The 24,340-nt window shown below is 41.9% G+C and overlaps 2 protein-coding genes across 7 annotated transcripts in view; one reads left to right on the top strand and one right to left on the bottom strand.

Moving 5' to 3' along the window:
- cfap99 (cilia and flagella associated protein 99) overlaps positions 1-23,920 on the bottom strand; it is a 106,848-nt gene extending 82,928 nt beyond the window's left edge. The window contains exons 1-6 of one of the 3 annotated variants that reach the window (XM_059974171.1): positions 23,804-23,920; positions 17,878-18,004; positions 6,258-6,402; positions 4,536-4,630; positions 4,342-4,454; positions 2,509-2,686 (exon numbers count right to left, since the gene is read on the bottom strand). In XM_059974171.1, coding sequence (XP_059830154.1) covers positions 2,509-2,686; positions 4,342-4,454; positions 4,536-4,630; positions 6,258-6,402; positions 17,878-17,988 — 642 coding nt within the window. In that variant the 5' untranslated portion in view covers positions 17,989-18,004; positions 23,804-23,920. Of the gene's footprint in view, positions 1-2,508; positions 2,687-4,341; positions 4,455-4,535; positions 4,631-6,257; positions 6,403-17,877; positions 18,005-18,134; positions 18,255-23,459; positions 23,585-23,803 lie in introns of those variants that run through there. The other 2 variants (XM_059974172.1, XM_059974173.1) reach the window with 2 other exon arrangements.
- Positions 23,921-24,007: 87 nt separating this feature from the next.
- zfyve28 (zinc finger, FYVE domain containing 28) overlaps positions 24,008-24,340 on the top strand; it is a 168,721-nt gene continuing 168,388 nt past the window's right edge. For all 4 annotated transcript variants that reach the window (XM_059974166.1, XM_059974167.1, XM_059974168.1 and 1 more), the window contains exon 1: positions 24,008-24,149. In XM_059974166.1, the coding sequence (XP_059830149.1) occupies positions 24,114-24,149 (36 nt within the window). In that variant the 5' untranslated portion in view covers positions 24,008-24,113. The remainder of the gene's footprint in view (positions 24,150-24,340) is intronic.

A 24,340-nucleotide genomic window follows, 5' to 3' on the forward strand; every position in this document is an offset into this window, starting at 1 on the left:
CCTTCTGATCTTCCCACGATGAGGATCAGCAGATTGTTAATCTTCTGCATTTAAACTGACTACGAGGTTCTTTTGTGTGAAGAAATATTCATCAGATTGTGGGTTAGCTTTACCCATCATAAACATGAATCTGTGCCTCTTTGCCCTGTTGCAGCAGCTTGTCTGATATGATGGTAACTTGTTTTCCGCATCCTTTATGGATCTTGTATATCTTTGCAATGTTGCCTCCGAGACAGCTCTAATAAAACTCAGGAAAATGACCAGATTATTAAACAATATTTCACAGTTCTTCCCCTGTTGCTGAAGCATTTGTGTTGGTTGCTGCAATGCCTCTGGGAAATGAGTGGTCTTCTTATGTTCTGATAATGTGAGTGTATGTCGTTGTTCAGGGGCACGATGAGCTGCATGGCTTCACACCACCTCCTAGCCACACATTCCTTTCATAAGACCATTCAACACAGGAGAAAATTAGGCCTTTCTGCCCATCAAGTCCGTTCTGCCAACAAAGCTGTTGGTAAAGCAGACCCACAGTGTTACCACATGTGGGCTGGTGTGGTGCTGAGTAGACGCGTACAAGATAAGAACGAGAGATTATTCAGGTGAAAATTATAATCCTACTGCAATTGGTTGCTTTGTGTGCTTGTCTGTAGAGCTGAAAATTCAGTACCTCTGATTGAATGTTGTAAGATCATAAGGCATAAGGGCAGAATTAGGCCATTCAGCCCATCAAGTCCACTCCTCCATTCCAGCATGGCTGATTTATTATCCCTCCCCTGTCTTCTGCCCATAAACTTTGATGCCCTGACTAATCAAGAATCCATCAACCTCCATTTTAAATACATTGAATGACTTGGCTCCACAGCTGTCTGTGAGCCACCCTACTTGGCACAATGAACAGAATCTCTGCCTCCCTACGTTACAGATCAGAATTAGGTTTAATATCACTTCCAATGTCATGACATTTTTGGTGTTTTGCGGAAGCAATACATTGCAATAATTAATAATAAAAAACTATAAATTACTATAAGAAATATATATATACACATTGTCTGGGTTCAGCCGTGGACCTCAGCATTGTCTGCATGGAGTTTGCACATCCTCCCTCTTGATTGCATGGGTTTCCCTCCACATCTAGCTGGCAGGTTAATCAGACCCTGTAAAATGTCCCTTGTAAGTAGATGAGGGGTTGCATCTGGGAGGAGGGTAGAGAAGTTACATAGAAACCTAAAGCACATTACAGGCCATTCAGCCCATAATGTTGTGCCAACCATGTAACCTTCTCCAAGAACTGCCTAGAATTTCCCTACTGCAAAGCCCTCTATTTTTCGCAGCTCCATGTACCTATCTAAGAGCTGATGAGTATGTGGGAAGAATGCGAAGAAGGAATTGTGATCGGTTAACAGAGCCAAGACAGATATCAATGAACAAGCAGACTTCCTTCCCACAAAGAGGGTTTACAAACTACTCTATTCGCATTACTTATACAAGGATGTCTACTCTTGCCCTATGGTAACCACGTGCTCCCGAATGAAATACTGTTCAAATTGTTTCATTCACATGAAAGTAGATGAGCACAGGCAATGTGCAAGGTCATTTTGTAGCTTAACAGGCTGAACCCAGTTTTATTCATATGCTCTAACTTTTTCAGATCTCGCTTGGGCAGTGATAGTTAGTCTTCAATCAGTTGATGAGGTAGAGAGGGGAATATTGGCAAAATAACACTGCTGATCATGACAGAATTGAGTTCCTCAGAGATGGAAAAGTCTACCAAAATTTACTACCAAAGTTTAAATATAAAGAATGATTGCTTAATTGAAGTACTTTCTGTGACCAGCTTCTAAGTGCACACCCATAAAGGGATCAATATTTTCAGAAAGAGGCAAGAACTCAATGAAAGGAATACACCTATTTTTCACTCCAATCATAGAACATGGAATATATCACATGACAGGTTCTCTGACCCATGATATAGTGCTGAATTAATTGAACAAATGACTCCTAATTAATCTCATCCCTCTTCCCTGCACATTGACCACATCCCTGCATATTCATGTGCCCATGGAAGAGTCTCTCTGCCTCTACCAACACCCCTGACAGTGCATTCCGGGCCACCTCCACTTGTAAGAACTTGCCTTGCACATCCCCCTCTCATCTTAAATGCATGCCCTCTCGTATTGGACATTTTAGTCTCGGAGATACTGGTCGTCTGCTCCATCGATGCCTCGAATAATGTTATGAACTTTTAACCAATCTCCCCTCAGCCTTTGCTGCTCTTGAGAAAACAGCCCCAACTTGTCCAACTCTTCCTCGTAGCACATCCTCCAATCTAGGCTGCATTCTGGTTAACCTCTTCTTTACCCTCTCTAAAGCATTCTCACCCTTCCTATAGTGAGGCCACCAAGACAAAGCTGGAAATGCGACCTAACCTGAGATTTTTAAAGGTCCCAATTGCATATCCACTTTCATGCAGACCTGCAGGGGCGTTGGATGGATAGCCACCACACATACCTTTGTCTGTACTTCCAGCTGCGGAATTTCTTCAGGCACTGGAATGGCTCGTGGTCTGGGCTTGGTGATGTTAAACTCACTTGGTACTGTTACAGGCTGACTCTCCTTTTTATGGGTAACTTTATTTGCAAGTGTATTTGCCAAGTGGTCGATGATGATCTGCATATCTGGCTGCCACCTTTAACCAAAAGAAATGAAAACGGTAAACAATGAGTGGAATTTTCACATTGTAAACAGAAAAAAACCTTGGTTGCAGCAGTGAGAAGAATTATTGGCTCATGTCCCAGCACTAATTCCATCTCATGACTATGGAGATACTTGTGGCCATTTGGTGATTGGAAGATTGGGTCTGATACATACTGCAGTCAAATAGTTCACTTCTCCCTGGAAAGCAAAGATAATTTACTTTCAGTTTGGGATGCACCACAAAGCTAAAAGAGAAAGGAATTTTAGTTTTTATTTTTGATGAGGTACTGGACTATTATATTCCCAGCCAACATTTGATTTCATTGGATTTTGGTGCATGACTGACATTTGAGCATCCACATAACACTCAAAACCAAAGATGAACTTCCACCCTTTGAAACTTTTCCAAACATAAAACATAAACTAGAGCTTCAGCAGTTCATGGGAAACATGGGACATGTCACAGAGTGGACTGTGCTGGGCCTGACTTGTGCTTTACGTTTGCTCCCTGTACTCATTCCCTGGATCACATTGACCAGGGTACTGGGGAGAACTGCTCTGATCAGATCTTCCAAGTTCAAAAGTTTCAAAGTAAGTTTATTATCAAAGTACATTAATGTCACCGTATGCTATCCAGAGATTCATTTTCTTGCAGGTACTGACAGGAGATACAAAGAAGTACAATGGAATCAATGAAAAACTACACACAAAGATGGACAAACAACCAATGTGCAAAAGAAGACAAATTGTGGAAATACTAATAATAACTAGATAGATAGATAGATAGATACATACATAACTAATATTGAGAACATGAGTTGTAAAGTCCTTGAAAGTGAGTCCATAGGTTGTGGAATCAGTTCAGTGTTAAGGTGAGTCAAGGTGAGGTAATCCTCTTCTACTTGAGAGAAGGAAGAAGTTTGGTTAGGTATTGCCTAAGACTGCAAATCCCTCTCATACTGGGAAACTGGGATTCAGTTTTGTTTCTGTAGTGGGTTTTCATTCACCTTCTGATTCAAAGGTGAGTGAGGTACCAAATAAACTGCACCTGACACCCATTGAAGGTGTGGCTACCGGGTACAGCCTAATTCACCTCCAGTTCTCCCATCTGTCGTCTCTACTGCTCTCCAATTCTTCAATCACGTCCTCATCTATCACCATGATGAGATCAGGTTGGAGGAGCAACACCTCATTTTCCATCTGGGTAGCCTCAAACCTGATGGCATGAACATTAATATCTCCAATTTCTGGTAATTTCTCCCTCCTTCCTCCTTCCCTTCCCCCACCTTCTAATTCTGGCTTCTGCCCCTTCATTTCTTTTCCTGATGAAGGGTCTCAGCCCAAAACATCGACAGTTCTCTCCATAGATGCTGTCTGACTTGCTGAGTTCTTCCAGCATTTTGTGTGTATTGCAAGTTAATGATATGTGTTATGTCTATAATGACAGCATCCAATTCAGTGAAGAAATTATATATTTAGAATAGAAAGTAAGAAAGTAATCTTACTTGATGACAAAAAGGATATCAACTTTATTCACCATATAAATCTACATGGAATTTGGAATTAGGAATGTGCATGGCATGCAACAAAAAACAAAAATTATTCAACAATTATAAAGAATAAAAAAATATAAAAAAGATGATTTACCTTAGCAGAGGATCAATCAGTTTCTCTGTTATATAGGCTACATCATATACCTGGCACCACTCATCTTTAATCCACGTACTGAGGTTCCGAACATCAAAGAAGAATTTAAGGAACTGTGAAAGATAAACATGGATTTACTGCACAACCCAACATCTTGAATAAAGATTCCAAGAATAAATGTTTGCTGTCCTCACTTTATGCATTTTGTTCACATCCTGCGAATTGATAAGTTTGCTGAAGTGCTTGAGGCCCAGTTCGTTCAGCCGAAAAGTGACAAGATAGCACATAACTGCAAGGGAAGCAGAATCACAACCAAGTTTATTATCACTGACATGCATTGTGAAATTTGTTGTTTTGCAGCAACAGTACATGAAATATATTTTATATTACAACAAGAAATATATATTTAATATTAAATTAAGTAATGCAAAAGGAAAATAAAAATAGTGAGGAAGTGTTCATGGATTTAATGTCCATTCAGAAATCAATGGTGGAGGGGAAGAAGCTGCTCCTAAAGTATAGAGTGTGTGTCTTCAGGCTTCTGTACCTCCTCCCTGATGGTAGTAATAAGAAGAGGGCATGCCCTGGGTGATGGAGGTCCTTAATGATGGATACCACCTTATTGATGCACTGCCTTTTGAAGATGTCCCCTGTGCTGGGTAAGTCAGTGCCCATGATGGAGAAGACTGAGTTTACAACTTTCTGCAACTGTTTCTGACCCTGTGCAGTGACCTCTCCACAACGGACAGTAATGCAACCAGTTAGAATGCTCTCCATGGTACATCTGTAGAAATTTGTTAGAGTTTTTGGTGACATGCCAAATCTCCTCAAACTCCTAACGAAATAAGACCATAAAATAGAGGAGCAGAATTAGGATATTTGGTTCATTGAGACTTCTCCACCATTCCATCATGGCTGATTTATTATCTCTCTCAACTCCATTCTCCTGCATTCTCCCCGTAACCTTTAGCTCCCTGACTGATAAAAAACTTATCAACCTCCGGTTTAAATATATTCAATGACTTGGCCTCCACAGCCATCTGTGACAATGGATTCCACAGATTCACCACCTTCTGGCTGAAGAAAATCCTCCTCATCTCTTTTCCAAATGGATGTTCCTCCAGTGCAGGGGTTCCCAAGCTTTTTTATGCCATGGACCCCTGCCATTAACCAAGGGGTTCATGGACCTCAGGCAGGGAACCCCTGCTCTACATTTGAGACTGTGACTCACCCAATACTTAGACACTGATGTGCCTTCTTCGTAATTGCATCAATATATTGGGCCCTGGACAGATCTTCGGAGATGTTGACACCCAGACATTTAAAATTGCCCACCTTTTCTACTGCTGAGCTCTTGATGAGGACTGGTGTGAGATTTTGCCAACAACAGGAATGTCATCTGTGAATTTATAGATGGTGCTTGAGCTGTGCCTGGCCACACAGTCGTAGGTGCAGAGAGAGTAGAGCAGTGGTCTATCCAGGTACCCTCGAGATGTGCCGCTGTTGATGGTCAGAGAGGAGGAGATGTTATTTCTGATCTGCACTGACTGTGGTCTCCCAATGAAGAAGTCAAGAATCCAGTTACAGAGGGAGGTACAGCAGCTCAGGTTTTGGAGCTTGATGAATTGGCACTGAGGGTATGATTGTGTTGAACGCTGAGCGGTAATCAATAAAAAGCAGCCTGATGTAGGTATTGTTATTGTCCAGGTGATCCAAGACCAAGCAGAGAGACAGTGAGATTGCATCCACTGCAGGGGCACTTCAGACTTCTAGATAGGCACATGGATGAAAGAAAAATGGTTGGCTATGGAGTAGGGAAGGGCTAGATTGATTTTAGAGTAGGTTAAAAGGTTGGTACAACATTCTCAGCCAAAGCACCACTCCAGTTCTATGGTCTATCTTCTAATATCTCTTACCCACAAACAGATTGTAGTCCACTCTCAGGAAGTTCTTTCCATCCTTAATGTAAAATCCATTCACTGCCACATTGAGCAGTGGTCTGTGACATAAGCAGCCTGACAGGACTTCCACCAGGAACGTCTGCTCAACCTCACCTCGTGCCTGCAAGTAAGCCACAACTGACAATAAAAAAACGATCCTGTGCAATAGCCTTGCCTTTAATCGTAAATGGAACAGGAGCTGCATTTTCAATAAAACCACTGTGTCTTTGTGTTAAATGCAAGAGATATAGATACAGATACAGCTAAGATATAGACATAGATACAGCTAAGGCACAATCAATAACACCATGAAGGCAAATCCTCAGTCATGTTTTCAATTGTGTGGAGTTAATGACCTGTATAAATTGGAACGGCAAAAGCAAATCTTTGACTTTCAGCCAATCACAGGTTCGAGGCCACTGATTCTGCTGATATTCCTTCGGTGTCTTGGGCTAATCAAGCACCAAGTACTTTGAAGAGAGCCACAGTGATCTGAACTCAGAAGCAAGAGAAAACCTGCAGATGTTGAAAATCCGAGCAAAACACACAAAAAATGCTGGAGGAACTCAGCAGACAAGGCAGCATCTATGTAAAAAAGTACAGTCGACGTTTTAGGCCAAAACCCTTCAGAAGGACTGGAGAAAAACAAGCTGAAGAGTAGATTTGAAAGGTGGGGGGGGGGGGGTGGAGGGAGAGAGAAACGCCAGGCGATAGGTGAAATTGGGAGGGGGAGAGATGAAGTAAAGAGCTGGGAAGTTGATTGGTGAAAGAGACAGAAGGCCATGGAAGAAAGAAGAACGGTGGGGGGGGGGGGAGCAGCAGAGGGTGGCAATGGGTGGGCAAGGAGGTAAAATGAGAGAGGGACAAGGGGGTGGGAAATGATGAAGATGGGGGTGGGGAGGCATTACTGGAAGTTTGAGAAATCGATGTTCATTTCTGGGTAAGCACATGGTCAAAGTGTTGGAGAGTTTCTGGCTAAGCATTGATTTGAACTCATTCCATTTTTGTCCCTGCCTTACCTGTACTGCTTTGGGCTAAATATTAGAAGTGCATTTTACCCACATGCCAATGCCTGGAGTGCACTTTCTGTCCCTCCCAGACTGGTGACGGGATGGTATAGAAGACCGCAGGTTACAATGCACATCCTTCCATTCCATAATGCGTACATCATTGCCCAGTGTACAAATGTATCAATGGGCTAGATAGATATGATGCCCCAATTAACCCTGACAGGACCAAAAACAGTTACTTTCCCCAAGTAGTAAGGCTGATCAACACCTCCACCCACTAACCCACCCCCCACACCTCCCACCACCACTACTTTATCATTTTTAGTCACCCTATGTACAGACACCCCTGTGCTTCATGCCACTTTATGGAGACATCTATGTATTAGAAACTTATGTGTTTCTTAAGTATTTATATTTATTGTGCTTTTTATTATTATTGTATTCTTTATTTTATTGTGTTTTTTGTGCTGCATTGGATCTGGAATAACAATTCTTTCGTTCTCCTTTACACTTGCGTACAGGAAATGACATTAAACAATCTTGAATCTTCCACTGCACTGCACTGTGAACATTTCACACCACTTTTTATAATGCTATTTACATTATAAATACTTGCCAGTGTTTACGTATTTATGCACATTTTATTCCATATCCGTACTTTAACCTCTAAATTTCTATATTTCTTCATAATTGTTAATTTTTTTGTTGCATAACACACCCTGGCCAACACACCACAGCAAATTCCTCATACATGCAAATATACATGGTGAAGAAAGTTGATCCTTCATCCTTCTTTATATCGCCAGTTTTGGACCATCAGGTAGGAAAATGTGATGATCTGCACTCCTAGGGCTATCAGAAACCCAGTTGAAAAGATCTGCCACCTCCTACATCTACCTGGCTAATTGTTAATATAGTCAGCAATATTATATGCTTTGGGTAATGCATAGACCTTAACGTTGTACGCCTGTGATGCTGCTGCCAGTAAAGTTTTCATTGCACTTGAGCATACATAATTCCTTCAGGTTTTCATTGCTGGAGAATGTAGTGCAGATAAGCTCCTACCACCTATTAAATGTTCCCAGTGGCATGTGTTTCAATTAGCATCTGACAACTAAATCTAGCTCCTCCTGTGGCTTAGCTACTAAGCCCGGTGGAACCACTTCTACTGACAGGAAAAGGGGTTACCAGTCCCTTAAAACTAGTCGCTCCAGGCTGATGGGGCTCATCAGCCATGGTTGGCAGCTTAATTTGGAGAAGGAAAACTCTGATCTCAAGGCTCCACTGCCTTGTGGCTCTGCCCATTCATGGGGAAGGCCTGAGGAGTAAATCCCAAGGAAGAGTTTTGGCGCTGGAGTCCCTAAGCAGTCTTATGTTGAGTTCAATGCTCACTGACAACTCTTGCAACACTGCTGGTGCCAAACTGTATCGATCTCTGCTGTTCCTTTGAATTTATCAGATGCATGAGCAACAGCTTGCTTTCCATATTACACTGCCCTGGCTTGCATCATTATGTAGACAGCTAGGACACAACATCCATAGTTGATCCTATGTGTCCTGTTATACATGTACTTGTGCATATGACAACAAACTTGACTTCAATGTGATATTTACTCCTCTACAAGTGAGAACGTAGCACAGATTAAATGCACAAAGAGAAGAGATAAAATGGGGCTCCGCTGAAAGAATACTTGCCAATCGATCAAAGATTCATTGAGGTAAAAGTACGGACTCAGGTCCTTCAGGTCATGCCAACAAATATTCCTTCCAGATGATCAGGGCCTTAATATCACTCTTTTACCCGGGTTCACTCTAACACAAACATATTGGCACTGAACTTGCCCTATCTCAATTTTAAAAGCCGCCCACTCAGAAACACAGAAACATAAAAAAAACCTACAGCACAATACAGGCCCTTCAGCCCACAATGCTGTGCCGAACACATACTTACTTTAGAAATTACCCAGGGTTACCTATAGCTCTCTATTTTTCTAAGCTCCATGTACCTATCTAGGAGTCTTTTAAAAGACCCTATCGTATCTGCCTCTACCACCATCGCTGGCAGCCCATTCCATGTACTCACCACTCTCTGCGTAAAAAAACTTACCCCTGTCATCTCCTCTGTACCTACTTCCAAGCACCTTAAAACTGTGCCCTCACTTGCTGGATGTTTCCTTACCTGTTAACAGCCTCTCCCATTCCAACTTCGCAGGTAACCGTCAATTGCCAGCGAAGTTAGCCTGCTCCAATTTAGTACTTTAACTCGTGGACCAGTTGTATTGTTTCCCATAATGATTTTAAAACCAGTGGAACAGTGGTGACTGGTCACAAAGTGTTCTCCAAATGACACTTCAACAACTTGGCCCAGGCTCATTTCCCAAGAGGTCGAGTGTTCTAGTGGGGTCCTCTCCAGTGGGTTTACCTGTTTGAAAAAAATTCCCTGCCAGTCTATCCCCTCTCTCTACCATGTTTCTGTAACAGCAATAATGTCACAGTTCCATGTTCCAAACTCAAAACTTCCACTCCATAGATGCTGTCTGATTTACTGAGTTCCTCCATCATTTTGTGTGTCTTCCCCAGATTTTAATCTACGGCCTCAGTTCATCTACTGCACCTGTCAGACTTCTTGCATTATAAAATAAATAAAGTTTAGCCTCTATGACCTTCTTCGCTCCGTGTGCTGTCCCAGCCTGCCCTGACGAGTGAAATTGCTTGCTTGAATTTCTAGATATGCCTCAACTTTCTCATCTGCCACACTAGGATTTTTGGTTCTGGATTTATATGAATTATGCATGTAAATCCGCTGCTAACACTCCAGTGCAGTTCTGCGTAGTACAGATACATTCTCTTTCAAAAAGTGGGTTAAACTAGGGCCCTGGCTGTTCTTTCATGCTATTAGATAGAGAGATTAGTGACATGGTATCATGAAAACAACCTCTATCCCACTAACAACAACAGAACCGTCATTGACTTCAGGATGGGGGTTGGGGAGAAGCAGAGCACCTGCTGCTGTCAACATCAATGGTGCTGCAAGTAAGTTCTTAATTGCATTTTCCTGCCAGTTTAGAACCAGGTTGCATGATTGAGTTGAGGTTGAGTAGGTTGAGAGCTTCGAGTTCCCTGGTGTGAGCCTGCCCTGATCCAACTATGTTGATGACACAACTAAGAAAGCTTACCAGTGTAACACACACAAAATGCTGAAGGAGCTCAGAAGGCCAGGCAGCACCTATGGAAATAAGTACAGTCAGTGTTTCAGGCTGAGACCCTTGGGCAGGATTGACCCAAAATGTCAACTGTATTTTTTTTCGTAGATGCTGCCTGGCCTGCTGAGTTCCTCCAGCATTTTGTGTGTGTTGCTTAGATTTCCAGCATCTGCAGATTCTCTCTTGTTTGTGAGGCTTACCAGTGCTTCTAGTTCCTCAGGACTATAAGACTATAAGACATTGGAGCAGAATTAGGCCAACCAATCTCTTGGGTCAGTGCTACCATTATTTTCCCTTCAAACTCACTCTGCTGTCTGTTCCCCATAACCTCAGAAATACAGAACATCAACCTCTGTTTTAAATATACCTCCAAAGGCAGATAGATAAAGAGGCCTGGCATGTCCTCTTTGACCCTCACCATTTTTATATCTGCATCACAGAAAGCGTCTTATCCGGATGTATCGTGGCTCGGTACAGTAACAGTCCTGCTTGTGACTACAAGAAACTGCAAAGAGTTGTGGTCACAGCTCAGTTTATCGCGGAAACCAGCTTCCCCTCAACTTTGATTTAATCAGTAAAAGTTGTCCAAATCTGCCATAAATTTGGTGTGACACTGGCAGGCTTCCCAGCCATTTACAATGTTTTCCTGGGAGTTCTGTTGGTCTCCTGTCAAACCGTAGATTGGTTCTGAGAATAATTTAAGAAAAAATAAGTATGCTTGTACTGTAGGTGTGGGGAAAGGAGTGATACTTCATCCATTCAGAAAGTTCCCAAGAAGAGATGAATGACATTCCTCACAGTCATCACTGCATATGTGTCTGTGAATGATGAATACAGAAATGGAGTTGCTGGATGAGACATTAGGTATTGCCCAGTCAGACTTGTTTGTGCATAACAGCTTCCTTAAGTTTGAAGAATTACAATTTAGAGACCAGCGAATAACCAATTCACTTCATCACTCTGAACCATTTTACTGTGTCAGGAGCTCATTTGAAAACTCATTTGTTTCCTCTGTACAATACTCTCCACAGATAATGAATCTTTTTTGTTAAAAGAGTAATTAATACGCAATATATTATCAGATAGTAACATCATCAACAGATTCAGGTCACTGCAGAAACAGTTAATGAATGCCAATTGATTTCCAAGCTCAGAATTTCTTTTCATTTTTCATGTGATTCTTTTTCTTTCACTTTAGTAAAGAATGTATTATGATTTTATTATTTATTTTATTTAGAGATACCACATGGAAAAGGGCCTTCCCGCCCAAATGAGTTGCACTGCCTAGCAACCCACTCATTTAACCCTAGCCTAATCACAGGACAATTTACAATAACCAATTAACCTACTAACCAGTATGTCTTTGGACTGAGGGTGGAAACCCATGGGCTAAAAGGTAGGGTGTACAAACTACTTACTGAAGATGCCAGAATTGAACTTCGAACTCCGATGTCTCAAGTTGTGATAGCATCACGCTAATCACTATGCTACTTTCTTTGACAAGCTCTAATAATTAGGTTTAATCATAAAGACTCATGTTGTGGCACATAGCAGTCACGATGAGGCCCCTCTTATGTTGGAGGAGCAACACCTCATATTCTGTCTGGGTGGTCTCCAACCTGATTCCATGAACATTGATTCTCTAACTTCTGGTAATTCCCCGCAACACCCTTCCTCTCTTTCTCTATTCCCCATCTGGCTCCCCTCTTACCCCTTATCTTCTCACCTGCCTATCACCCCCCTCTGATGTCCCTTTCCCTTTCCTTTCTTTCATGGCCCACTGCCCTCTCCTATCAGCTTCCTTCTTCTTTAGTCCTTTACCTCTTCCACCTGTCACCAATCTGCTTCTCACTTCATAACTCCTCCCCCACCTTTTCCCCTCACTAGGTCTCACCTGCCAGCTTGTACTCCCCCCCCCCCCACCCTATTTTTTATTCTGGCTTCTTGCCCTTCCTTCCTGGTCCTGATGAAGGGTCACATCCCAGAACGTCGACTGTTTATTCGACAGGCATAGATACTGCCTGATCTGCTGAGATCCCCCAGCATTTTATGTGTTGCTGTGAATTTGCAGCACCTGCAGAATCTCTTGTGTTTATGACTCACAGAACATGTGTGAGTTCTTAAATATTTATGGTAATCATACTTAGCAATTTATCACAAACCTCCAGCAAGTTTTCACTGAAATAATACAAACTGTGCTCCTTCCTGACTCCCATGGGGGTGCTGATTCTTTTTCTGGCTACGGTGGCATGGGTCTCTAATATCTCTTGTAATGATTTTTCCGCTTATAAGCTTGCACAGTTGCTGATATTAATCTGCTACAGGCATGATATCTAATCCTATTCTCATTTGATCTGTACACCACATAGGAAAAATGCACCAAGGAACTGGGGAAAACCAGTTCTAAATTTAGCATTAAATTGTTGGACTAAATACCTTGAGGAGTTTAGAATGAATCAGTCTATTCCTTTACCAAAGAACCTGGCTAAGCAAGAGACTGAGGAGCAAGTTATCCAATTGGGACTCAACAATCTATTTGGCTGTTTGACTGGAGCCAATATACAGTTTCTCCTGAATCTCCATAATCTTTCACTCAATGGCCACTTTATTAGGTACACCTGCTTGTTAATGCAATCACGTGGCAGCAACTCAATGTATAAAATCCTGTAGATGTGGTTAAAAGGTTCAGTTGTTGTGCAGACCAAATCATAATGGTAAAGAAGCGTGATCTAAGTGACTTTGACCATTGAATAATTGTTGGTGTCAGCTGGGGTTGTTTGAGTGCCTGAGAAACTGCTACTCTCCTGGGATTGTAACACTTAACAGTTCACAGCGAATGGCGCAAGAAAATTAAAATTCAGTGAGCAGCAGTTCAGGTGAAAATCTCATGAAAGAGGTCGGAGGAGAATGGCCAGACTGATATAAGCCAACAGGAAGGTGTCAGTTCTCAAATAACCAGGCATCACAACAGTGGTGTGAGGAAGAGCATCTCTAAATGCACAATTTGTCGAACCTTAAAGTGGATTGGCTACAGCAGCAGAAGATCACAAACCAGTGTTTGTATGTTTGTTTGTGTTGGCCTAGCTTGCCAAGTTTGATTTGTGCTCACTTAATTTGCTGATACTAATCTTGTTTGTCAGAAATTATTTAGTGTTTGCAGAAGAACTATTGTAAATGTCACCCCACTCTTTTAGAAGGGAAGGAGGTAAAAGGCTGGAAATTATAGGTTCAAAGGTCAAGTTTAATGTCAGAGAAATGTACACAATATACATCCTGAAATGCTTTTATGTTGCATTTTTCCTATAGGCTAGATAGCCTGACTTCAGTCGTTGTTAAGACGTTACAGTCCATTTCTCAATGTGCAGAGTATAAGAAATAAAGTGGATGATCTTGTTACACTATTACAGATTGTCAGGTATGATGTTGTGGCCATCACTGAATCATGGATGAAGGATGATTTTAGTTGAGAGCTGAATGTCCAAGGTTACACATTGTATTGGAGGGATAAGAAGGTAGGCAGAGGGGGTGGTGTGGCTCTGCTGGTAAAGAAAGGCATCAAATCTCTAGAAAGATGTGACATAGGATCAGAAGATGCTGAATCCTACACTGATGGCAGTTATATACAGGCCTCCCAACAGTGACTGGGATGTGGACCACAGATTACAACAGGAAATAGAAAAGGCATGTCAAAAGGGCAATGTTTTAATAGGCATGGGAGATTTTAACATGCAGGTTGATTGGGAAAATCAGGTTGGGAATAGATCTCAAGAGAGTGAATTTGTTGAATGCCTAAGAGATGGGTTTTAGAGCAGTTTGTCATTGAACCTAGTAGGGGATCAGCTCTACTGGATTGGGTGTTATGGCCTGAACTCTAGGTGATTAGGGAGCTGAAGGTAAAAGAACCCTTAGGAGATAGTGATCATAATTTGACTGAGTTATTGAAATTTGAAACTTAATTTTAAACTTGAAATTTGTTAGGGACAAAGTAAAGTCTGATGTAGCAGTATTTCAGTGGAGTAAGGGAAATTACAGTGGTATGAGAGAGGAGTTGGCCAAAGTAAACTGGAAGGAGCTGCTGGCAGGGATGACAGCAGAGCAGCAATGGTGTGAGTTTCTAGGGAAAATGGTGAAGGTGCAGGATAGGTGTATTCCAAAAACAAAGAAATACTCAAATGGCAAAATCGTACAACCCCGACTGACAAAGGAATTCAAAGCTAATGTAAAGGCAAAAGAGAGGGCATATAACAAAGCAAAAATGAGCAGGAAGGTAGATGATTGGGAAGCATTTAAAAACTTACAGAGAGCAATGTGGTGAACTATGTGCCTGTCGGGACACGCCCCCGCTGACTGCTCCTGTGGCTCCTCCCACAGGCCCCTGTATAAAGGAGATCTGCGGCCTGACGCTCGGCCTCAGTCTCCAAGACATTGTATGATAGACACTCACTCCTGGTTCCTTCTTCCAGTCAATAAAAGCCGATATCTCGCCTACGTCTCAGTGTGAGTTATTGATGGTGTATCAAGCAAATAAAAAAATCATTTGGAAGGAAAAGGTGGAATATGAAAGCAAGCGAGCAAAAAAATATCAAAGTGGGTAGTAAAAGCAGTTTCAAGAATGTAAAAAAATGCAAGATGAGGGTGGATATAGGACTGCTAGAAAATGAGGCTGGAGAAATAATAAACAGGGGACAAGGAGACGGCCGATGAAGTAACTGAATATTTTGCATCAGCCTTCACTGTGGAAGACAGTAGCGTGTGCCAGATGTTGAAGGGTGCGAGGGAAGAGAAGTGAGTGCAGTTACTATTACAAGGCAGAGGTGGAAAAAAAAGCTGCAAGACCCAAGGATACATAAGTAACCCTGATCAGATGAACTGTACTGCAAGGTTCTGAAAGAGGTAGCAGTAGAGAAAGTATAATCTTTCAAAACTCATTGGACTCTGGCAGGGAGCCAGAGGACTGGAAAATTGCAAATGTCACTCCACTCTTTAAGAAAGGAGGAAGGCAGCAGAAAGGAAATTATAGACCAGTTAGCCTGACCTCAGTGGTTGGGAAGCTGTTGGAGTTAACTGTTAAGGATGAGGTTATGGAGTACTGAGTAACAGGGGACAAGATAGGACAAAGTCAGCATGGTTTCCTCAAGGGAAAATCTTGCCTGACAAACTTGTTGGAATTATTTGAGGAGATTACAAATAGGATAGACAAAGGGGATGCAGTGGATATTGTACATTTGGACTCTCAGAAGGCCTTTGACAAGGTGCCACACATGAGGCTGCTTATCAAGTTAAGAGCCCATTGTATTACAGGAAAGTTATTGCCATGGTTAGAGCATTGGCTGATTGGTAGGAGGCAGCAAGTGGGAATGAAAGGATCCTTTCCCGGATGGCTGCCAGTGACTAGTGGTGTTCCGCAGGGGCGGTATTGGGACCACTTCTTTATATGCTGTATATGAATGATTTAGATTTTGGAATAGATGGCTTTGTTGCCAAGTTTGCAGTGATGTGACAATTGATGGAGGGGCAGGTAGTGTTGAGGAAACAGGAAGGTTGCAGAAGGACTTAGACAGATTAGGATAATGGGCAAGAGCAGTAAATGAAATACAGTGTTGAGAAATGCATGGTTATGCACTTTGGTCAATGAAATAAATCTGCAGACTATTTTCTAAACAGGGAGAAAATCCAAAAATCTGAGATGTAAAGGGACTTGGGAGTCCTTGTGCAAAACACCCTGGAGGTTAACTTGCAGATAGAGTCAATGGTGAGGAAGGCAAATGCCATATTAGCATTTGTTTCAAGGGGTCTAGAATACAAGAGCAGGGATGTGATGCTCAGGCTTTATAAGGCTCTGGTGAGGCCTCTCCTCAAGTATTGTGAACAGTTTTGGGCTCCTAAGAAAAGATGTGCTGGCATTGGAGAGGGTTCAGAGGAGGTTCACAAGGATGATTCCAGGAATGAAAGAGTTATCATATGAGAAATGTTTGATGGCTCTAGATCTGTACTTGCTGGAATTTAGAAGGATGAGGGAGGGTCTCATTGAAACCATTCGAATGTTGAAAAGCCAAGGCAGAGAGATGTGGAAAGAATGTCTTCCATGGTGGGGGAGTCCAGGACAACGGCACATAACCTTAGGATAAATTTAAAACAGAGATGCAGAGCAATTTCTGTATCCAGAGGTTGGAAATTTGTGGAATTTGTTACCACAGGCAGCTGTGGAGGCCAGGTTGCTAGGTGTATTTAAGGCAGAGATTGATAAGTTTTTGATTAGTCACAAGGTTATGGAGAGAAGGCCAGGGAGTGGGGCTGAGGAAGAGAAAAAAGGATCAACCGTGATTAAATGGTGGAGTGGACTTGATGGGCTAAATGGCCTAATTCTGCTCCTATGTCTTAATGTCTTATCAGTAAAGATGAGGTTTCAGGGTATTTGGAAGTGCAGGATAAAATGACTAAAGCCAGCATTGTTTCCTTCAGGCAGGGGTTCTCAACCTTCTTTATGCCATGGACCTGTACCATTAACCAAGGGGTCCGTGGACCCCAGGTTGGGAACCCTTGCCTTAGGGGAAATCTTCCCTGCCAAGTCTATTGCAATTCTTTGAGGAAATATCAAGCAGAAAAGACAAAAGAGTGCCAGTGGATATTGTTTACTTGGGTTTTCAAAAGGCCTTTGATAAGGTACTACACATTAGCTGCTAAATAATATCACATGGTGATACAGGACAGTTACTAGCTGTCTCTACAGATGCTGCTCATTTGATACATTCTCAATAAGTGATTGAAGCTCATGTTCCAATTCAACCTTTAATCAGTTCTTACATCTGAAGGTGAAAATAAAGGAAAAACTCCACATGCTGAAACCTTGAAATTAGTACAGAAGATGCTGGAAACACTCATCAGATCAGATAGCACCAGCATAAAGAGAAACAGAGTTAATCATTTAAAGTCTGAGAAAGAAGAATCCTGAACCTGCACCTTTAACTATTTCTCTCCCCACTGATGCTGCCTGACCTGCTGAGTTTCCAGCATTCTCTGCTTTTATCTCAGGTTTCTAGTAGACTACATGACATTCCTCAATCTTCTTGAGATTTTCATTCAACTCTGTTTGACATCCTCATTTGAATTTTGAAATATGGATAATCACACTAGCCGTAGTTTTTTTTTCAGAATTAAAAACAAAGTATTGCAAAATAAATTAGCAAAAATGAAACTGCTGGGCCTGTATCATCCCTTGATTAGAGTTTAATTGAAGAAGAAATCTATTAAATTTAATTGAAGAAGAAATCCAATAATGTCTCAGTATAATATTTGGTTAAAGCCCTGCAGAGTATTTCTAGCTTATTAAACATACCCTGCTGATTCCTGTGGCAATTAATTCAATGTGAACATTTCCCTCACCTTATAGCTGTTTGCTGCTTCACTTACAAAGTGAACAGGGTCATTATTTTGAGGATCAAACTTGTCCAGTAAACGTACAATATCAGCCAGAAGCCGCGAGTAACCTGACATCTTCAGCAGAAAGCACCTATACAGTGAAAGAGATAAATATTTATGAAAAGGAGAACTTCTGAAGACAATACAGCAGGATCAAATAACAAACAAGCCCAGAGTAAATGTTCTAAGGTAGAGTCTTGTGAAATATTTTATAAACTCACTTGCAACCTGTGAATTTAAATCATGAAAGCTTGTGTGCTTATTCTGGCAGAAACATGGCTCCAGGACAACATCACATGCACCATCAATTTTCGAGCAATCCCACTCAGGAACATGTTATTAGTTTTGTGGTGCTATGTGCCTTCGTTACTTTTCTGTGCCCTATGCTGTGTGTGTGACTGTATGTACATTACTGTGCTTTGCACTTTGGCCCCAGAACAACAATGTTCTATTAGCTGTATACTGTACACGTGTATGGTTGAATGACAATTAAGCTTGAACTTGAAAACTCTTTCACATGTTTTACAATTCAACACATATCAACAGTTACCAACTAATCTGCTTTTTGGTAATGCAAGTGATGTTGGCCTAGGGGCGATAGACTTACTTCAAAAACTAAATTTAAATGAGCTCAAGACACTGGTGCAATGCAAACCCTTATCCATTAGCCTATATTAATCACTCAACCAGCATCAATTAAATAGATCTAGTCATGAACTCAGTGCTGTTTGTGGGAATTTGCTGTGTGCAAATTGACTGCCTTTTAATCAACATTACAGAATAATTTCTTTACTTCAGGTCTCCCAAGATCTGTATCAGTTCATGTTTTTTGTTTTCTTTGAAACACTAAAGAGCTTTCCTGCCCTGAGTGGTATCACCAGGCCATGCAGTTTCATCCAAGGGACAACAAGATTCAACATGGAAACAGCCTCAAACATGTATATACTTGACAACAAACTGGACACTTTTTAAGAATGCAGCTTGTATACACGATCCTTTGATGCATGAATGAGTTGGCATTTAAAAGTCATGATGCTCCTAACAAACAAACTCTATTCAATCACTGAATCGTGCAGGCCTTTTGTTCTGCTCTGCGCTTGTTGACCCTTGGGAAAATTTTTCCAGTTAGTCTCATTTTCTTGTGCCTTTTTCCCAAAAGCCCCATAAATTTTGACTCTATGTATTTAACTAATCCACTTTGGAAAGGCATTATCTTCCGTTATCTTATTAATTCATAACACCTCTGACCCTGTTGGCAATTATATTAAATCTCTGTCCTCTAGTCACTGACCTTGGGAATCGGTTTCTCCCTGTTTATTGTTGAAACCCTCATGATTTCAGACACCTCCATTGCAAATGGAAATGATTAATGTGGGTAAAACAAATGCAAATTAAATAGATAACAAACTTCCCACGGAAAATCTAGATGAAAATGAGAGTAGAGTCAACATGCCCTGTACATCAAGTACTCTCTGGGAGACTGGATTAAAAAGCATCTGTACCAACCTGTTAAAGTAACCCATTCTGCTTATGAACTGTCGGGCAGTACCTGAAAGGTCAACAATTGTTTTCCTCCCACAGATGTTGCTCAAGCCACTAAGTTCTCCCTGCAGATTGTTTGGTGCTTAGTTTATGTTGGGACGCATAAGATGCTGGATCAAGACAGCCAATATGTTCTATATCAGTTCTTCATAGAAAGACACATAACCCCTGCATTACACTGAATTATTTTCAGAACTCACTGCTGCTGTACTGTTTCAGTCTCCTTTCCAAAGTTTCAGAACACAGCAGCACACATGAGATTGTTGAGGTGTCTGCACAGCATTAGGACTCTTAAAAGCAAAGAAATAAGGGAAATTTTGAAGATGATTATTCCTCTAGTTTTGACATCTTCTCTTCTTCCTTCTCCAGTCAGGCAGAAGAAACAAAAGCCTGAAAGCAAGCTCAAAGACAGCTTCTATCCCTGTTATCAGACTCTCGAATGGACATAAAGATGGACTCTTAGCCTCAGAATCTACCTCATTATGGTCTTGCACTTCATCATTTACCTGCAGTACACTTCAGTGGCTTTTACACTTCATTCTGAATTGTTATTGTTTTACCTTATTCTAGCTCAATAACCTGTGTAATGACTTGATCTGTATAAATAGTGTGCAAGACAAGATTTTCACCTTGTCTCGGTACATATGACAATAATAAACCAAAACCAAAATCTTTACAGTAATCAAATTTAAACAAATAGTTTTTGTCGCACCTTTCACAACCTCAGGGCACTGCACATCACTTTAAAACCATCTGAGTACTTATCTGAGAGTCACTGTGTTACTTCCATAGAACAATCTTACAGAAACAGCAATGAAGCACAAGTATTTTGAGATATCACAACAGGGCTTTTTACAAAGGGACCTTGATAGCTGGGCTAGTGGTTCAAGGAATGGCAGATACTGTTTTAGCCAGATAAACGTGAGGTGTTGCACTTTGGTAAGATAAATCCGAGCTGCACTAACACACCGGGGCTCTGTGGAGTGCCATGGAACATGGAGATCTGGGGTGCAGGTACATGGTTACATGAAAGTGCTGACACAGATTGACAAGGTGATGGAGGTACCTGCCTTCCACAGTCAGGATATTGAGAACAGAGTTGCACATCTGGTCACAACTGTACAAGATATTGGCAAAGCCACAGCTGAAAGTCTGCATACAGTATAGTTCTAGGCACCCTGCTATTGGATGGATGTCATTAAACTGCAAAGGGTGCAAAAAATATTGACAAGGATATGAGCTGAACTGGAACATAATCAGGCCCTTGAACAGAGTGGATAACTTCACTCACCTCAACACTGAACTATTCCCACAACTTATGGACTCCCTTTCAAGAACTCTTCATCTCATTTTCTTGATACTTATTGCTTATTTATTTTTTGTTTATTTGTATTTACTGTGAATTCCTGCAAGAACATATGGTAACTTTAATAAATTTACTTTGAACTTCGGAGATTTTGGGTTACGAGGAAAGACTTGAGCTATTTTTTCCTGGAGCATAGGAGCTGGGGATAATCTTACAAAGGTTTATAAAATCATGAGGGGAACACTCCTTTCCTTCAGGTAGGGGAGTCCAAAGGTAGGTTTAGAGTAAGAGAGGAAAGATTTAGAGAAGCAACTTTTCCTACACAGAGGGTGCCACGTATGGAATGAGCTGCCAGAATAAATGATGGAGGTGGCTACAATTACAATGTTTGAAAAGCATTTGGGCAGTTACATTAATAGGAATGGTTTAGATATCATGAGGGGTATGAATAAGGTAGACAGTTATATCCTTTCCTCCAGGGCTGAGGAGTCCAAAACTAGAGAACTGAAGGGCCCTGAGTGGAACTTTCTTTACAAAGAGAACAGTGAGTTTTTAGAATGAGTTTCCAGAAGAAGTAGATGAGGCATATTATGACATTTAAGAGGTAATTGGATGGGCATATGGAGGGGAAAGGCTTGGAGGCTTATGGGCTGAATGTGGACAATTCAGATGAGCAGGGAGGAAGCTGTGGTTGGCACGGGCCAGTTGGGCTGAAGGGCCTGTTTCTTCCTTACTACTCACTACACCGGTGACATTTCGGGCAGCAGTGAAGGTTCTCCATCTCTTGTCTGTCCTTGGCCACCATCTTTATTGTGTCCCAGGAGTGGTTCAAGGTCCTCATGTCTGCCCCAAAGAGTTTGGCACCATACCATCGCACACAGATACATAAGGATATTTCATTGCTGTTTCCATAAGAATTTTGTTTGACCAGTCAAGGCTATTAGTCCAAAGCTAATCCCCTGAACCTGGAATGACTGGCGGACAAGTCTTTGACAGGCCTCTACCATTGGACCTGTTTGGCATGGGTGATCATACCAAGAGCCAAAGCATAAAGCCCTGACTGACAGACAGACAGACATACTTTATTGATCCCGAGGGAAATTGGGTTTCGTCACAGCCACACCAACCAAGAATCGTGTAGAAATATAGCAATATAAAGCCATAAATAATTAAATAATAAGAAGTAAATTATGGTCATGGACTTTAGGAAGACCAAACCTGCATTGATTCCTGTTACTATTGATGGTGAGGATGTGGATGTGGTGAAGACCTACACATACCTGGGGGTGCACCTGGATGACAGACTTGAGTGGAGCACCAACACAGTTGTGTATAAGAAGGGCCAGAGTCACCTCTACTACCTCAGGAGACTGAAGGCCTTAGGAGGGTGCAGGCTTCTCCTTCACATGTTCTACTAGTCTGTTGTTGCCAGCACAACCTCCTATGCAGTGGTGTGATGGAGTAATGGCACCAACACAGATGATGTTAACAGTTTCAATAAACTGATTAGAAAGGCTCGCTCTTTTATAGGGGTCAAACTGGACACACTGGAGGCTGGGGTAGAACAAAGGACCCCATGGAAAATCCTGGGAATTCAGGACAATACTGTATTTCTCACCTTTCACATGCCACTTTGGCTGAACACAGGAGCACTTTCAGTAATACAACTGTGCTGCTCCAAAGAGCACTGTGTGAGAGTATTCTTACCGTCGGCCATTAGGCTCTATAATGAGTCATCCTATAGCTGGGGAAGTCAAGACCCCCTTCCTGTCAGACTGTTATGAACCTCTGTTTGCCACATACTGCTATCATGGACACCATCACTTCTTTATCTGAATGTGCGAATGTGCACCCATTACTATATATCTTGTACCACCATCTTATCAGCGTGAACTTGGAAATCTTGTACATCTTATCGGTAACTTTTTTATTCTTTCTTATTTTCAAATAAGAAAATATTTTACAAGTGTATATCTGCACACTTGTAATGCTACTGTGTCACAAATTTCCATTGTAATCAATAAATTATCTGACAACTCCAGCAGGATTATAAAACAAAAATGATTCTGTGATGTACTTGGGCGCCAGACCATTGAGAGCTTTAAGAACAAGTACAAGAACTTTAAAGTCAATTCTAAAGGATACAAGGAAGCCAATTCAGAACCACCAGGACAGGAGTGATTTTGTGTTGTTTCAGATTGAATTGAATTGACTTTATTTTTTACATCCTTCACACACATAAGGAGTAAAAATCTTTATCTTTATCTCCATCTAAATATGCAATATGCAATCATAGCAATTTGTTCTATTTATAATAAATAGAACTGTCAATGTAACATAGAGTACCCTCAAATCAGCGTGAGTTAATCAGTCTGATGACTGATTCCAGCATGTGCAGTCTCTTGTGTTTCCCTTAATGAAGGTTCTTTGACCTGAAATATTTAATTACTTTTCAGTGAGACTGTTATCTGCTTCTCTTTCCTAAGATGTTTCGTGTCCTGAGGAGCATTTCCAGGACTTTCTATTTTAGACATACAGCACCAGTCACTCATTCCCAGGAACTCAACTGACCACTAACCCCATTCACCACAACCAAAAACCACTCCTTCAAAATGAAAATAGCGAACGATAAAAGATCTAATTGTGGTAAAACCCTTTATCTCAATTCCCCAACTATTTTAAGTTTAAAAAGACAAACCCATTAACTCCGCAGCTGAGTCGGAAGGTCGGTTTTCAGTATCTCACTGAACGAGGAGCTACGGTTGTCGCGGATCACGGTGCATCCTGGGAATTGTAGTCCCACCCAGCACAATTACCTTCAAATGGACGACGGTTTCGAATGGAATAACTACAAACCCCTATCCGTCACTACAAGGCGTGTCGCGTCACCCGCGCTACTTGTTTGGCCGTCTCTAGGCAACGGAGTTAACTCGTGAACGGAAATACAAAAATCGATCAAGGGCGCGAATACCCAAAGGTATAGATAGTAAAACATTGTAAGATCCTATAGTTATATGCCTTCATCAAGTTGAAAAGCATTACCAAACAGAACGGAGTTTTTGAACTGTTCTGCAGCTGACTGGCTGCGATGAACGTCCATCTTCGGCGGCAGGGGGCGTTCATTTCGTCATTTCCGGTGCTGTGCTGAGGGGCTGGCTGTGGTGCAGTGTGGGATGGTGTTGTCATGTCAGCTCGGAGCCGGCGCTGGCGCTGACATCGCCGGGGAGGGCGTGAGGGAGAGCCGGGGTCGGGAGCTAGCGGCCGGGGAGCAGAAGTGTCGGCTTCGGCCGGTTGACAGCGGCCGCCCCTCCTCGTCCAGCCGGCAGCGCGACAGCCGGCACCCGCCGCCAACATGAACCGGTTCCGCAAGTGGCTGTACAAGCCCAAGGTGAGCCGAGCCGAGCCGAGCCGAGCCCCGCTGCGTGTGTCTGCTCGCCACGCACAGAACCCAAGTGCACGTGTTGCCGCTCCGTCAGCACTTCGCATCTGTTATTTTATTAAATTGCAGCGACCGCAAGAAGCAAGTGCAAACGAACGTTCCTTACCCACGCCCAACCCCCCCAAAAAATGTAATTGTGT

Source organism: Hypanus sabinus, chromosome 7, assembly GCF_030144855.1.
Source record: "Hypanus sabinus isolate sHypSab1 chromosome 7, sHypSab1.hap1, whole genome shotgun sequence".
NCBI classification, from domain to species: domain Eukaryota; kingdom Metazoa; phylum Chordata; class Chondrichthyes; order Myliobatiformes; family Dasyatidae; genus Hypanus; species Hypanus sabinus.